The sequence below is a fragment of the Felis catus genome, chromosome E1 (assembly GCF_018350175.1).
Source record: "Felis catus isolate Fca126 chromosome E1, F.catus_Fca126_mat1.0, whole genome shotgun sequence".
NCBI lineage: Eukaryota > Metazoa > Chordata > Mammalia > Carnivora > Felidae > Felis > Felis catus.
In genome coordinates, this window is record NC_058381.1 from 60,005,369 (window position 1) to 60,017,721 (window position 12,353).

Here is a 12,353-nt window from a genome sequence, read left to right on the forward strand (position 1 = left end):
TAGGATCTGCAGTGAGAAGAAAAAGTCAGATTTCAGGGCTGAAGGCAGCATTTTAAAATCCGGCTTTAAATAAACACGGAATAAAAAAAGAGTGCTCGGAGCCTCCGGCAGCCGAAATTAGAAGCGGCCGCCCTGGGCGGGGGGCCATCTGTGCGCCAGGCAGCGCCGTCTGCAGTCTCCTGGCGGCGCCGGGGGGCTGGGGACAGGCAAGGCCCCGCTTTCCAGGCCGTCCTCCAAGTCCAGACTCCAGAGAACACGTCCCCTCCTCTCTGCTCCAAAACACCTTCCAGATCACTGTCCGGCCGGCGTAAGTCCGTTGAGAAGCAGAGAGAGGAACACCAAGATTGTGTCTCCGGACAGAGAGGCAGCAAGTGCGTGTGACGCCAGCGTTTTCCCTGTGCCCCCCGGGGCAGTGGAGTGACCAGCCATGGCCGTGTGTGCCCGGGGCCTCCTCAACGCTAATCTTCTGACGAAGGTGCGGGAACCTCAGGGTCCCACTCACCGGCTGGAGGGCCGCACCAAAGCTGGGTGTGCCCGATGGGGCGTGGGTCTCCCTGCCCCCCCCCCCCCCCCCCCCCCCCGTCCCTTCGTCGGCTCAGGCGACCCCCCCCACCCCCCCCCCCCCGCCAGCCCTCCCGCCTCACCTGGCCTGGGGAGGCCCAGGTATGGGGGCGCCCGCATCACCTGCCTGGGGCTATTTAAATCTGCATTGTCAGTTAACGTATTCTAATCAGCAGGTGGGTGACCGAGCTGGCAGACGTGAAATGACGCTAAGCTGCAGGGGGGAGGAGCCCCCAGAGAAACTCTGAGCCTCTTCGCGCCCCGGCACTCACCCCCGCGCTGCCTCCCACGGCCCCTGGAGTCACGCCGAGGCGCAGTGATTATGTAAAGGGGCCGCCGGTTGCTGGGGAACCTCTCCCACCCAGCCCTGCCTCAGGGCCGGCACCTCCTGGCTCCCCCACACGCAGGGAGCCCCCTCCAGCCCCTCCAGGTCTGGCCAGGAGGGAAGCTGGGTGAAGCAGAGAACGGAGAACATTCTAGGCTGCCTTTCTAGGGGGCTAGGAGGGGCCTGAAGCCACACCTGAGCCTGTCCTGCCCTCCTCCGTCTCCGTCTGCGCTCCGTCTGTGCGGGGCAGCCTGGAGAGAGCCCAGCTCACTCACACCTCCCTCAAGGGCATGTACCCCGTGCTCCCTCCCGGGACAGACAAGGTAACGGCACAGATCCCTGCAGGCCCATGAGGAATCCGTCCTGTCCAGGGGCAATATTTTAGTTACAGAGAAGAAAGCCTTTAAACTGTGTGCAGGTCAAGATGAGCAGGTTTGGGGGAAAGAGCAAATCTAGGTAACCAACTGGGGGGGGAGGAGGGGACAGCCCTCACCTGGAGTGGCAGATCAGCCCGGGCTTACCCCTTCCTGGCCTTGGCCCTGGCCTGTCCCGGCCATGCAAGGCCGCACACTGGGGCCCTGCGCCGGCCTCCTGCACGAGCTGCTGTCCACAGACCAGGCTCCAGGGAGGGGAGGGGAGGGGAGGGGAGGGGAGGGGAGGGGAGGGGAGGGGAGGGGAGGGGAGGGGAGGGGAGAGGAGGGACGACGGCTCCACCTGCTGTTCCCACAGAGGCAGGGGTCTCAGGTGAGATATAGGCCAGGTAGGGGCTGGTGCACCCCCCCCCCCCTTTTAAGAAACTTTTAATTTCCGGACAGTTTTCAATGTATATAATTACTGCAAAGATCCTGTCCCCCCCCATCCCCCGTTCGCCTGTTTCCCGCCAACACCTCCCGTCGGCACACGGAGTGTGTCAATAATCACAAACTCCTATGGGTTCGCTGCTGTCAACCAAAGTCCATACTCTGCTCAGGTGTCCTAGGTTTTCCTGTTGCCCCATCATCACGTCTCCCCTGGGGCCTCTGGGCTGAGCCGTGTCTCACGTCCCTGGTTTCCCGTGGCCGGGCAGTTCTGGGGCTGCTGGGGCCGTCCCTCCGTTGGGATGTGTCTGGAGGTTACACGGGGGTGACAGGGTTCCAGGAGGTAGACCACAGAGCTGAGGGGCCATGCGTGATCACCGCGATGCCCAACTGCAGCTGCGACCTGGCCCGCCTGTCTGTCTCCCGGTAAAGCTCCTTCTCCCTCCTCCTGTGCTCTCGAGAGGGAGGTGGCCCCACACAGCACACACTCAAGGGCCGGGGAGACTTCTTGAGATGGCTTCTCATGTGCCTTTCTACATGGCATCTGGTGCTTTCTAGAAATGTCCGTCTAAGGGCTAACAACGATAATCTCTAGACCATTTAAGGGCTTGCCACATGCCAGACACAGTTCTCAGTGCTTTCCTTCTTCCTCTTCCTCTTTTTTTTTTTTAATGTTTTTATTTAGTTTTGAGAGAGACAGACAGAGACAGAACATGAGCAGGGGAGGGGCAGATCAAGAAGGACACACAGAATCCGAAGCAGGCTCCAGACTCTGAGCTGTCAGCACAGAGCCCACTCGGGGCTCGAACTCATGAGCCATGAGATCACGACCTGAGCCGAAGTCGGACGCTTAACTGACTGAGCCACCCAGGCGCCCCTTGGTGCTTTCCTGCTGTCTGCACCCTGAATCATCCCCATGTTCTGTGGCAGCTGCCACGGCCCACCTCCACCCAGGTGGGGCTGGAAGAGGCTATGGCAGTGCCCAAGCCCCGCCGGGCTGTCTCAGTGACTGGCTCCCGGTACCGACTCTTCCTGTTCTCTGTGTCCACTCCCTCCCTCAACAGCACACCCAGCTGGGAGAGGTCAGGCCTCACCCAGTGGCAGGAAACACGGCTCTCCTTTTGTGCCGGACAAAGCCACGGTGTGCCGGAGGCCGCTGAGGTGACCTTCCTGCTGGCGGCAGGCAGGACTCCCCCGAGCCTGTGAGCTTCCCGCTCCGGGCAGCTCCGGCTTTCTTGCTGATACTGCTGACAGTCACAAAGCGTGTGGGCCTGGCCAGGAACCAGAAAACAGTCCTCTGGACCCAATTCGGACAGTTGTGCTGGTGACATGGCCCAGGCCAATCACCAGGGGCACCTGGCACGGACGGGAGGCTGGAGGGGCGTGGGGGGGATGTCAGTGGTGTAGGCCAGGGCAGACAGGAAAGATGAGGTCCTGCTAGGGATGCCCGTCTTTCCTGCTCTGGAACTTTCTGGTTACTGATTACAAGTGCTCGAATCCAGGAAGGAAAAAAAGGAAGAGAAGTCTGGATTGGGTGGCTCCTTCTCTGAGAGCGGGGAGGAAGGGGGAGGCGGAGGGAGAGAGAAACAGCCCCCTTGCCAAGCACAGATGTCCCTGTGATCCGAGACAAATGGCCACCCCGTAGGCCAAGCCCAGCCAAAACCAGGTTAGGCTGGACAGAGAGATGTGGCAAAAACCCTTCAAAGTTTTGCTGGGCGGCCACCTCAGAAAGGGCTCCTTCTGTTTAGCAAAAATTCACAAATCCTTGTGCCTGCCTGCCAGCAGAACAGCTTGCTTGAGAAGCAAAGGCTGTCATCCTGTAATTAAATCTGAGACCCCCCTCCCTACGTGACGCTGAGATGGAACCGCTTATATAACACGCCTAAAAATAAGCTGATGAAGAGACGCACTTTTATTCTCCCTGCCTGCAGCCTTGTCTCCTGGGCCGCCCAGGCTGGGGTCTGCTGAGCCGGAGTCGGCGTCCACAGCACCACACGGTCAGGTTCTCGCCTCTGACTGCAGCCCGGCACCCTGCGTGCCCGAGGGCCCGGTGCCGGTGTGCGGGGCTGGGGCGGGGGGGAGGGCCCTCTGGTTCAGAGCTACGCGCTGAAGATCCCCATGGCTACACGCCTCCCTGGTGGCGCAGACCGCAGAGGTGAGGACCAATGATCAGAAGTGACAGGGAAACAGAGTGCCAGTGCACCTGCTTCCTCGGGGACACCAGCTGCCCCTCAGCCCTGCCCCAAGTGCAGGAAGACCACCACCCTGTTCCGGGGGTGCTGGGACCGCCCATCTTGGCTGGCGCTGGTCCCCTCGGACTTCTCCATCGTGACAATGCCTTGCTCTGGCCGGTGTTGGAGGGGGTGGGCCAGACCCCAAGTCGGGGTGATGATTTCCCAGCTGCCCCGAGTGCCAACCCCCGGGCCAGGGGCTGGATCCCACAGCCCCCAACACACTCTGAGTTAAGGAGAAGGAACAAGGTGGGGTTTATAAAGGGCCCTGAACACTTCCAAAAGAAAGAGGTGCCAAGACAAGGGTGGCCCCCTAAGTCCTGGGAGCTGGTGCTGCTGCTGACCCGTCAGTACCCCGCCCACCATCTCGTCTCGTCCACCACTCAGGCCCTAGGACCTTACCCTTGGTCCTCAGCCCCGGCCCCAGACACCATCACCACGTGAAAGAGCTTCCACACAAGTAAGAAAACCCCCAGAGAACACTGGTGGTCTCCTGGCGGGGTGGGGGAGGGGGGCTAAGACCCCTCCTCACAGCTGAAGGACTGAGCACGCCTATGCTGGAGACCTTTCTGGAGTCTGGTGGCTCGGAGAGGCTGCCAGGCCAGGTCCAGGTCTCCAGGTCTTGATAGGACAGCCTCGCCCGCGTCTCACTCTGTGCCTGCCATCAGCCCCGCTCGCTTTCTGGGTGACACTCCATGAGAGGCTCGCTCAGTTCCACTTGCAGCAGGGTGCTGACAGCGCCCCTCCCCCACCGCTCACCTCCTGCCCAGCTGCCAGGGAGAGGGAGAGGCCCAGGATGGCTGCTGGAAGGCAGGCCAGGCTCCGAGTGGCTCCCCTGCCTCAGCTGCTACCAAAGGGGAGCATGCCCTTGGGCAGGAGAACAGTAGTCAAGGGCAGAACCTTCCAGAGAGTGGAGCGGTGCTTAGGACTACAGATGCTTCTCAGGAGAGGACTCTCTCCTCCCTCCACTGTCTTGAGACCGAGGGGAGCAGCCAGCCCAGGACTCTCCAGACTATACCCCTCCCCACCCCCTCCCCGGTTTTCCTGCTGGCTTCCACCTGTCATTCTTCTGACCCCAACCACGTCCCTTCCCTTTGGGCAAGCAGCAGCCAGCTCTACCCCGCCCCCACCCAGCTCCACCTCAGCCCCTGACCCCGGTCAGTTCAACAGACGCTGGTCCTAGGGCTGGCGGGATGCAAGCGTGCACCACACCATGGTGGCCGGGAGGGAAAGAGAAAGAAGGGGAAGGAGACAACCCTAACTTCACAGCTGCACAAGCAGATAAATATCCCAGTCGTCAGAGCCGGTTTGAACTGCTTTCTGTCACTTACAACCGAAAGAATCCCAAAACCTATAAACGCAGGAGTCTACTTTAAAACTCTGCAAACAACAAATGAAGAAGAGGAAGCCACAGCTGGTTTCAGGAAGGAAATTCAACCAAAAAGAATCTGCCTGTGACGGAAGGCTTGCAGACAGGAGGGCAGGCAACCTCGTCCTGCACGTTGCTGTCCTTTCTTCGGGATGATCCTACGAAGCAGAATGCGGTCCACCTGGGTCCTGGTAGACTGGCTGTGACTTCGGGACTTGCCTTAGTCCCGGTCTGTCGGACTGATGTCTTGTGGGGCTACGTCTCCCTGGGCACCTGGGCTTGAAGGGAAAGTATGAGTGACCATCCTGGATGGGACGCTGGCACGATGTCAGGGCTTTGTTATAGGGAAACACTCAGATCTGGTGTTTCACAACGTAAAGCAAATAATTCCTCCAAACGCAACTCTAATTTATATAAATATTTTTTCAAAGGAATTGTACTGGGATCCCTGTGTGCCAGCTTGGTCAGCTTCCCCGGTGGAACCTCCCTGGAAAACCAGGCAGCTCTGGCCCCTTGATCCTTCAAGGAAGGCTCTCCTCCACCCACAGGGTCCTCCCTCCCCAAAGAAACTGCCCCCAGCAAGGGTCATCTGCCATCAGGGTCCTCTCCTTCCCTGTGAGCCATCTTCCTGGCAAGTTCTCCTCCCCGAGCCCCAGGGTGCTCCTCCCCAGGGTTTTCCTCAGGGCCCACCCCACCCCCATGCTCACCCCTTCCAGGGTCCTCCCCTCCCAGGGTCTTCCCGCAGAGCACCACCCCCTCCCAAGGTCCAGCCTTCCCAGCGTCCTCCCCAGAGTCCACCCCCGTTAGGTACCACCCCCCCAGTATCCTTCCGTCTCAGGATCCTCCCCAGGGCCCATCCTCCCCGTGGCCCGAGTCTCCGCCGTCTCGCAGACTTACCTCCCAAAACTCCGGGTCCGGGCCGGACCGTGCGGCTGCGTGCCGGCCTCTCCCCATCATTCACTCCGCCCGCGCGGCCGGCTGCCCAGGGACTCTCCCCCGCCCTGCGCGAGCCCGCGCCCCCCGCCACTAGCAGGGAGCGGCGCCCAGGGGCCGCCCCGACTCGCGACTCAGCGAAGAGCCGCCCCCACGCGCTCTCGCCCACCTTCCGCTCTCCGCCTCCAGCGCCACCGGCCCACGCCGCCCCGCCCCCAGCCCGGCTGTCGCCCGGCCCCCAGGCTGTTCCCAGGGCCGAGGCCCGCGCCGCGCCTCCGCCTCCTCCCCCGCGATCGACAGCGCTACCGGCCAATTGCTGCCCTCAGCCGGCCCGCGGGCCCCGCCTCCTCCTCCATCTCCGGAACCTACCAATGGGAAGGGCGGTGCGGGGGCGGGGCCTGCCGGTTGCCTGGCAGCGGCGCGGCAGGGCGGGGGCGGGCGGCCGGGGGCGGTGATCCGGGTGCGGGGGGGCGGAGCCTACGGGGGGCGGGGCCTGGGTGGTTATAAAGGCGGCCGCCGGCGGGGTGCCGCGTTTCTGGTCCGACTTCGCGCGCTGCCCGCCCGTTCCTGCCGCGCCCGCCTCCGTCGCCGCCGTCGCCCGTGCCCCCGCTCCGCTCCGCGGTGCCGCCGGACCAGCACCATGTCGCTGTCGCGCACGGAGGAGATGCACCGGCTCACGGAAAATGTCTACAAGGTGAGCCCCGAGCCGTCCGCGCGCCCGGGCCCGACCGGGGCGGCCCCTGGGCCCTTGGGGGGTCTTCTCGGAGCAGCAGCGGGCACCCGGCGCCAGCCGCTCGTTCGCAGGTGGGCTCAGGAGCCCCCCGCCCCGGCAGCCCTGCGTCGCCCCCGCGCGCCCCTTCCGCGCGCGTCCGCGCCGGCGCCCGGGGGACGGGGCCCCTCGGACCGGAGTGGAGCGGGGCGGGGGCCGCCGGGGGTCCAGGGGCCGCGCCGCGCGTCGCCCTGCACCCCGGACGGCGTGATGGCCCCGTGGTGGCCCCTCCAGCCAGGTTACGCAAGCCTTTGGGCACTTTCTCCTCAACAGGCTTTCCCCTTCCGCAACTCCTTCTCGGGCAGTGATGGACGGGGCCCCAGGTGGGAGGTCGCGCGCGGGCAGGTTGGAGGGGTGGACAGATAATCCATCATCTTATGTAACCGCGGAGGAGAAGACTAATTGTGTAGGAGGCTGGCGCGCCTGCCTCTGATGTGTGTGGAGAGTGGGGTTCGCGTCCTCCTCTGCACACTGTCGCTGTCACGTCTGAGCCCGCGGAGCCCCGCGGGAAGATCCCTCGGAGGCCCCCTTCCTGGTCATTTTGTGCCTTGTCGAGGTTAACGGGCCCTTGGGTTTCTGTTTCTCCAGCGTCTGTTTTCTCGGTTTAGACCCTCACCCCCAGTGAAACAGACCCAGGCTCCCAGGGGCTCAGGGCCCAGTGCAGTCCCAGGCGGGCATTTTCTCCAGAGGGAGAATCGGCCCCGGGCGTCCACAGCAATCCTCTTACAAAGGCTGCTTATTTCAGAACTGTATCTGAAGGTTAAGTGGTAGGCTGGGAGATTCAGGTGTTTACGCCGTGGCTGCTGGTTCACGGCCACTAGATGGGATTGCAGGGCCCCCAATTGTGTTAACAATTGTGGCTGTGCCTCCTTAGCCAGTGGCCTGTGAGGCCCTCCCCCTTAGGCTGGCTCAGGCTCTGGACAGCCAGAGGGAGACCTCCCAGGTGGCCCCCTTTTCTTTCAGCTGGGTTTCGGGTGGCAGACTGTCCGGTAACGCGGCTTCTCACGTAGGGTTTCAAGTTAGAGCTGGGTCATGGCAGGAATTCTGAAGCCGGGTCGGGATTGAGTAAGTCGGCTCTGGAGCCATGTTGGAGCTGCTGGTAAACATGAGTCAAAGACGGCTGAGGACTCGGCACCGAAAAGGAACAGCCTCTGGGGTTTTGTGTTTGGTGTCACAGAGCGTGTGGCATACGTTTCTGGTCGTGTTGCTCTGCAAACGCTGTCGGGGAAGGGAGCTTCATTAAGTCATTAGTCATTAGTTCCGTAACCATGTGCTCGTTCTCGAAGGGGGGGGAGGGAAGTGCCGGGCAGAGGGTCTCTTTCCTATTTTCCTTGCTTCCGCAACGAAACCATTAAACAGGAACTTCCGTGGCGAGGATCGGGAGGGCTGCACGGCCTGGCTTCCCTCTGGGGAACCCACGATCATCCGCACCAAAACTCTCACAGCCTGGGCGGTGAGGCGTGCAGTCACCGCCGAGCGGCTTCTAGGCGGAGCTGTGATTTACCTGGAGGCAGCCTGACGGCAAGGGCTGTGAACCCCTGGAAGCAGCCTGGAGGGTTGGGGTGCACATTCAACAGGCAGGTCTGTGGCGTGTGCTGTCGCTCAGTTCACTAATGAGCTCCCGTGGGCAAGCGCGGCAGAGAGAGACCCAGGATCTGCAGGGCTGGACGCGGCCGGCTTTGGTGAGAGCAGGGCTGTGCCCCCCGCGACCGCTCCCGGCCTCACAGCAGGCCCGCGCTGCGACGCAGGCCGGGCGGGTTGGGTTGTAGGCGGTGCTCTTCCCGACGCTCTGTGGCCCGACTGCCAAGTCTCGAGTGCCGGTGCTGTGCTACCCTTTTGTGTTCTGTCGCCGGGGAGCTCGGGGCTCCGCAGCAGAGCCGGTACAGGTGGGGCGGCGGGGGCACGCCGGCCAGGCAGACAGCAGCCCACTCGGAGACACAGCTGGAGCCACCCGTGTGGACCTGGCTGGCCCTCTGTTTCGGCCGGGGGCCGCGCCGCCTCCGTTCCTGGGCCGGTGGCTTGCGGAAGGGTGGCCGGGATGTGGCCCCTCTCTGTGTCCCCTGCGCTGCAGCGCGGCTGTTTGCTTTGGCCCTGCATCCTTTCAGCTCCAGCTCTGAGTGCTGTTTGCCTTGGCAGAGGCGGGAGCGGCGGGGACACTCGTCCTTGGCCTCGCTGATTAAAAATGTGAGAGTAGACCGCACTCCTCCCTGGAAGAACCAGCAACACAGACTTTCACCTTTTTCTCTGTGGCCCAGCTTCTGCGGGAGCCACGTCCTCGGGGAATTTCACGGAAGCTGAAGGGGAGAGCAGCAGAATGCCTTCCTGATGTCCCCTGAGAACTCACTCTCGGGGCTGGGCAGGGCGACAGGCACTGGGCCGGGTCCTTCAGGGGATGGGGGTGCAGGCAGCAGACCCCAGAGTCCAAGACCTGGCCAAGGGGGCAGCCCTGGGGGGTTGCCTGGAGTGAGGGACGGAGTGGGGCGGGGGCCAGCACGAAGTGCTCAGAATGAAGCCCCAACTACAGCCCTCTCGGGAGAGACCTCTGATGACTCGATGTAGGGAAAGGGGCTTCTGTAGCAGCTGGCCTCTGTTCCTGGGGATTCCGGGGAGCGACTGTCAGGTTGGTGTTCTCGTGGTCCAGTAGGCCGGGAGCAGCCGTGGCTCTCAGGTGACCTTGTGACCCCGGAGGGGAGCGGCTGTGCAGCGTCTCCAGGAATAGGGGCATCCGTGGCTTGTCCTGAGGACGTGGGAAGGTGGGAGACAGCCTGAGAAGGACGAGTTCCCAGGAAAGCCGTGGATGTGATTGTTTATGGCGTTGAGGCTTCTGGGCCTTGGTCCACACGACCAGGCCGGTCACTAGAGGCTGTCTGGTCGTCCCCACCCTGTAGCTGTTGTGGGGAAGCCGGCCCGGCCGCAGCTGCCCTGTGAAGGTGGTGGGTGAGCCCGGGGCTCCCGGAGCCGGAGTCAGGCAGGTTGGCTGCCGCTGGTGCCGTTGGTAAGGCTGGTGCAAGGTGGTGGGTGTTGGGTGCTGGTGGGAGGGAGCTGACCTGGGCAGGTGAGAGCCCGCGGCTGGCTTTTCCCGTTGAGGCCTGGCTGCCCGGGCCCTGCCCACTACCCTCTGCTGTGTCCCACATTCTCCTCCAGGTGGGTGCCCGGGGGAGCCCCGGGAAGCCTTGTGCCGCTGACCCCGGGCCCGCTTTCCCTCACGCACAGCTGGACAATCACGCTGGAGTGATTGCTGCCATCAGAAGCCTGGGGTCTGGCGTGGACGGAGCTCAGTGGACCCTCGGCCGGAGAAGGCCCGCTGGGCTCTGATAGGCAGCTTCCCTGGCAATGGAAGTGCCTGCTGTGTGTGCTCGCGTGTGCTTGTGTGTGCTTGCCTGTGCGCGTGTGTGAACGTGAGGACGCGTGTGTATGCGTATGGCGTGTGTTTGCTTTAGAGGCACTCCCGGGGGTGCCCCGTCAGGGAGGGGGGGTGTCTTCTGGGGGGTGGCAGCGCCCGCCATCACTGCTGTCCGGTGTGCTGTGGGGTGCACGTCCTGGCCTGCCACCGTCCCGCGCCCTCTCTGGAGGAGCCGGGTGGTGAGGGGCAGTTTCTCTGTTGTGCTGACCTCGGAGCTGCCTGGCTGTGGCAGCTTCTTGTGCCTAAGTCACGTCCCAGGGACTGTCGGCTCTGCACAGGCTCCTCGTTGGCTGGATGCCTGGCGCACGGCCGCTGAACACAATGGGGTGGCCTGGAGGCACTGGGGCCCAGCCCTGGGGTTCTGTGGAGTCCCGAGCTGGCTCAGGAGTGTCTTGCCTGGGCTGTCCCTGTGGGTCTGGCGTCCAGCACATGTCCTGTGTCCGGGAGGTTGGCTTGGCTCATGGGACTGACCGCTGTGCGCCGGGGGCTTCGGGTCGGAATGGTGGCTGGCGCTGGCCCTGGGCTTTCGGGTGCCATCAGCAGGGAGAGGCGCTCGCGGGTGCCGTGTGGTTCTGGATGCCGCTCCCTCGGGGCCATCCCCCCGGCATGGATGTGCCGGCTGGGCTGCCTGGGACAGGCTGCCTTTCGTGGGAGGGAGGATTGGGTGCTGAGAGAGAGGGCCTTGTCCCCTCCTCCCAGGCTCGGGGAGGAGGACCGCACTCCTGAGTTTGCAGGTCTCAGTCCTGCTCAGGAGATCCCCGCGATGTTACCGAGGGACATGGGGGCACTGAGGGGCCACGGACCCGGCTGGCCTTGCTGCCCACTCGTCCCTGTTCAGCCTGGCATGGCACCCTGGACATGGGCTGTGTGCTGTCACCCTCCAGTCAGGACACCTGAGCCGTCGGTCCAGCATGGGGCGCCCTGGGCCGCTGGCCTGGCTGGCTCCTGGCCTCTTTCCTCCCTCCTGCGTGTACTGAGCCGGGGCCTGCCCCGCGTCGCCTTCTGAGCCCCTCTACTTGGGCCTCAGGGTGGGGCAGGTGTCCCCATTATAGAGCAGACTGTGTCCCCCGGACACACAACACTGGGGCGCCTTTGGGGGGGCGGCCGGTGCCAGGCTGCCGTCCGATGGCAGCTGTAGTGGTGACGGGCGGCATGGACTGAGCCAGCACCCGCCTCCCCGGCTCTGATCCACTCCCGGCCCTGACTGTGCTGTGTTGCCGGGGTGGGGGTGGGGGCTCGAGGGGCCCCGCCCCAGTGGGCACAGGTGGCTCCAGACAGGGGCCCAAGGGGAGGTGGGTGCCTAGGCTTCTCCTAAAAAGGAGAACCTTTTGTCTCCAAGTGACACGCTCCCCAGTAAGGCCAGCCTTCCCCTGAGACCCAGGTGTGCTGACTCAGGACCAGCGTGGAGCCCTGACTGGAGCCTGCACGTGAGCACAGTGCTTGGAGGAACAGGCCGGGTTCTGGGGCGCCCCTCCCGGTCTGCCCTTCCGGCTGCTCCCAGAGCAGCAGCTCGGTGTCTCGTGGGTCCTAGAGGCTGTGGCAGGTCTGCGGCCCCAAGCACAACGTGTCCGTCTCTCTCAGGGCCCGAGGCATGCCGGGTGCTGCCTGGGAAGCGGTCGGTCCTGCAGCATCCCGGGCCTTGGCATTGGTCCCCACAGCAGGGGCCCACGGGCCTGTGAAGAGAGGGGCTGGGTGGGGAGGGGGGGCCCGGAACCACACCGGGCCCGTCTCTAAGAGGTGACCTTGGGGACGGGCCAGGGGATCCGTGCCCACACTGTCCACAGGAGCCTTCTCCTGTCTCCAGCTCCTCCTGCCGACGTGCACCGCAGGAGCCCCCGTCTGGCCCCTGGGCTCCTGCAGGCCAGCAGGGTGGAGGCTCACCTGGCCTGTCCCTGCCCTGGCTCTGCGACCCAGCGGGATCAGTCCTTCTGCAGGCACCCGGTGTCCAGGATGGTCCCAGGTCCC

At 63.8% G+C, this 12,353-nt stretch overlaps 1 protein-coding gene and 1 long non-coding RNA gene across 2 annotated transcripts in view; one reads left to right on the plus strand and one right to left on the minus strand.

Annotated features, from left to right (window-relative positions):
* Window positions 1-3,572: 3,572 nt before the first annotated feature.
* Window positions 3,573-6,489, minus strand: LOC111557812. The gene is made up of 2 exons (XR_002738163.2): window positions 6,181-6,489; window positions 3,573-5,561 (listed from the first exon to the last, which is right to left on the minus strand). It is a non-coding gene; the product is annotated as an uncharacterized LOC111557812 (long non-coding RNA).
* A 258-nt stretch (window positions 6,490-6,747) lies between these two features.
* BAIAP2 (BAR/IMD domain containing adaptor protein 2) overlaps window positions 6,748-12,353 on the plus strand; it is a 62,774-nt gene continuing 57,168 nt past the window's right edge. The window contains exon 1 of the mRNA XM_003997264.6: window positions 6,748-6,910. Coding sequence (XP_003997313.1) covers window positions 6,857-6,910 — 54 coding nt within the window. The 5' untranslated portion in view covers window positions 6,748-6,856. The remainder of the gene's footprint in view (window positions 6,911-12,353) is intronic.